Consider the following 3,100-nt stretch of genomic DNA (forward strand, 5'->3'; position numbering starts at 1 on the left):
AACACATTTCAAAATCAAACACAATCTTAATTTGATTATATTAATTTTTTTTTAATTATTAAAATTTCAAAGAAAAATGGAGAAGAAAATAATAATAATAATAATTAAAAAAAACCAAAGTAAATTGGACCCAATATGTATTAGTTGCTTACATGCAAAGCATGAAGTGCCACATGGGAGTGGATGAGAGACAATTGTCATCATCCACCACCCACATTAACCAATTACAAAAGGCGCCAACACGTTCTCATTACGGTTTTTCTCTACTAATCATAATTAATTAACTCTAATTCATAATAACTACTACTCCCTCCGTTCATTTTTACATTTTCAATATATATACAATATAATTTTTCAACAATAAATATTCGAATTATAAGTGGTAAGCCATTGGGTAATTGATTTTATGTGTCTTGAACGAGTAAAAATGAACATATTTTACGAGGTGGGGCCAGCACCGGCTCACATGCATGCCGTGCAACTACTGTCAGGTATACGGACCCACTCCACTCGTCAATGGAGCCCACTTTTGGTCCACTCCTCTTACCTGGCTACAACTCTGCGCGTGAGGGACACGAAGAGAGAAGCGAGTGGATGAAAAAACTGCTCCCCAGTACCTAGGGTTCGAAATTTTGGTTATAAAAGACTCGCTGCCTCCATTTCTCTCTCTCCTACAAGCATCTCTTATCATTCTCTCTGTATCACTGTTTTCAACATTTCTTCTTCCGTTTTTCTCTTATACTTTGGAGGGGACCCTTCAAGGACCAGTAACTTTTTTTTTTCTTTTCACTTCATTGATATCGAGTTGTGTTTTGGGGTGGTGGTTTTGAAGATGGAGAAAGATTTGGATGATTGTGAGTTTTGGTTGCCTCCACAGTTTCTTACTGATGATGATCTTTTGATGGATTTTAAGACGACTTCTCCGGGGAGTGAAAGGAGTAAGTTGTTTGGATATGGGTTAAGCCAGTTTGGGTCGAACTCGGATCTCAGTTCGCCGGTTGAGTCTGTTGTTGGTTCAACAGAGAACGAGAGTGATGAGGATGATTACATCATTGGGTTAACTAGGAAAATGGTCCATTCTACACTACAGGAGGCTGGTTTAGGCTATGAAAACGGCAAGGTACTTTTTAATGCTTTTTTTCTGGTTTGTGTTTGTGTTTGGGGTTTGATTTGTTTAGATTTTGCTAAATTTTTTCTGGGTTTTTGTTCTTCTACAGGGTTTGAGTTTGTCTGGTTCGCCACAATCGACGTTGTGTGGTGTGCTCGGAGCTGGGTGTGGTTGTAAGCAGGGGTCGAGCCGTGGAAGTCCAACTTGTCCATCTCAGGCTTCTTCTCCGCCGCCGATGAAAAGGCCGGATGTGTCGTTGGATCTGCTTTATGCGGCTGCTGGAGAAGTGGCGAGGATTAGAATGATGGAGGAGTCAGCCGGTCTGTACCATAACAAAGGTGGAATATGGTCTGCTCCTCCAAGGAAGACAAGTCCAATACCTGTTGGCCCCAAAAACCCCAAACAGAGTCTTGGTCCATTTGGCACAAATCAGCCACAACTCTCTTATCAGCAGTTGCAAGTAGCTCAAGTAAGTTTTACATCCTCTGTTTTCTTAGTTTTTTCTGAATATATTTTATTTGGGCGTTTTATTGATTTTTTTTTTGTGGAAATGCAGTTTCAGCGTTTGAAGCAACAGCAAATGATTAAGCAAGTTCAGGGTCAAGGTGTGTTGGGTAATGGAAAAGGTGGATTTAGGCAGTTTCCGTTGAACCAGAGTCACCAGCAAATGACTGAAAACAGAGCTAGAAATGGGACTTTGAATTTGCCCAACTCTGCTTGGCCTACTCTGCAACAATCTCAACAGCAACAACAGCATCAGCCCAACTCTGGCTCTGCCATGCGTGCTGTTTTCCTTGGAAATCCTGGCCCTAAACGGGAATGTGCCGGAACTGGGGTCTTTTTGCCTAGAAGAGTTGGAACACAAACTGAAACCCGAAAGAAACCAGGTATCTATCTTTTTCTTGCCTTTTTTGTTAAATTTACGCTATTTATGCTTTTGGGGTTTCATTTGCTCTGTTATTCTAATACTATTTCTGATTTATTTGATGTATCTATTCAGGTTGTCCAGTTATCTTGCCAGACAGAGTGGTCCAGGCTCTGAATTTGAACTTAGAAGCCATGGATGTGGCTTCAAGACCCCAACCCCAAGTTCAAACCAGAAGTCACAATGAGAATATCGGGTTCACCCCAGCTCCTGAATATCGAAACTACATGTCGGCGGCAGCTCAACAGAGAAGAAGCCAGAGAACACAACCACCGCCGGCAATGCCTCAAGAATTTCAACTCCCTCAGGAATGGACTTACTGACTGAGATATAATAATAGTTTTTTACATTTGAAGCAGAAAAAAGGGATTTGTTTGTTTGTTTGTTTTTTGGGTAGTGATGATTTGCAGAAAAATATATAGGGGTATTAGATAGAAGAAGATGAAGTTGTTTTAGCAAGGTAAACAAATGGGGTTCTCTTTTTTTTTTTTTTGGTGTTAGTATATTAGGGAAGAAGAAGAAGAAGAATAAGATAATGGAGAAGAAGAAGATTCAAGATTCAAGAAAAAAAAGTAATGGAGATTTTTCTTAGGTTAATATCAGTATGAAGAAAATAAGATATAGTTTTTATATTTCAAGTTTTAAAAGAGTTGGAACTCATGTTTTGGTTAGAAGAGTTACAACTCCTTTTTCATCTTATATTTTAATTATATTATTATCCAGTGTAATATTGTATCTGTCCATAGCATATTATGGTCAGGTATAATTAATTAATCAATAATTCTATACCCATTATTTATTGTAAGAATTCAAATTTTGAATTTTTTCTTGTGTTTTTGGTGATGGTCAAAGTTATGTAAAGGGTGTTGTAACATGCCTTAAAAGGTATTTTGATCTAATTTCATGTTGAGGCACATGCATTGGCACTCTGTCACTTTGACTATAATGGTTCTCCACTAAGTTCCTTTTTTTCTTATTTCTTGTCGCTATCGATCCGTGGACAAGTAAATAGAAACGGAACGAATTTTTATATAGTTTTAATAAAAATATTTGTATGAGGAATGTTG

At 38.1% G+C, this 3,100-nt stretch overlaps 1 protein-coding gene across 1 annotated transcript; it reads left to right on the forward strand.

Annotated features, from left to right (window-relative positions):
• Positions 1-632: 632 nt before the first annotated feature.
• LOC101263742 (uncharacterized) lies at positions 633-2,841 on the forward strand. The gene is made up of 4 exons (XM_004246327.5): positions 633-1,120; positions 1,218-1,577; positions 1,665-1,995; positions 2,109-2,841. The coding sequence occupies exons 1-4, from the start codon at positions 833-835 to the stop codon at positions 2,354-2,356; spliced, it is 1,227 nt and encodes a 408-aa protein (XP_004246375.1). The 5' UTR covers positions 633-832; the 3' UTR covers positions 2,357-2,841.
• Positions 2,842-3,100: the final 259 nt, after the last annotated feature.

This window comes from Solanum lycopersicum, chromosome 9 (assembly GCF_036512215.1).
Source record: "Solanum lycopersicum chromosome 9, SLM_r2.1".
NCBI classification, from domain to species: Eukaryota; Viridiplantae; Streptophyta; class Magnoliopsida; order Solanales; family Solanaceae; genus Solanum; species Solanum lycopersicum.

Coding starts and splice junctions, on each gene's coding strand:
- LOC101263742 (XM_004246327.5), top strand. CDS start 833: ATGGAGAAAGATTTGGATGATTGTGAGTTTTGGTTGCCTCCACAGTTT. Junction 1,121..1,217: donor TAGGCTATGAAAACGGCAAG/GTACTTTTTAAT, acceptor GTTCTTCTACAG/GGTTTGAGTTTGTCTGGTTC. Junction 1,996..2,108: donor TGAAACCCGAAAGAAACCAG/GTATCTATCTTT, acceptor GTATCTATTCAG/GTTGTCCAGTTATCTTGCCA.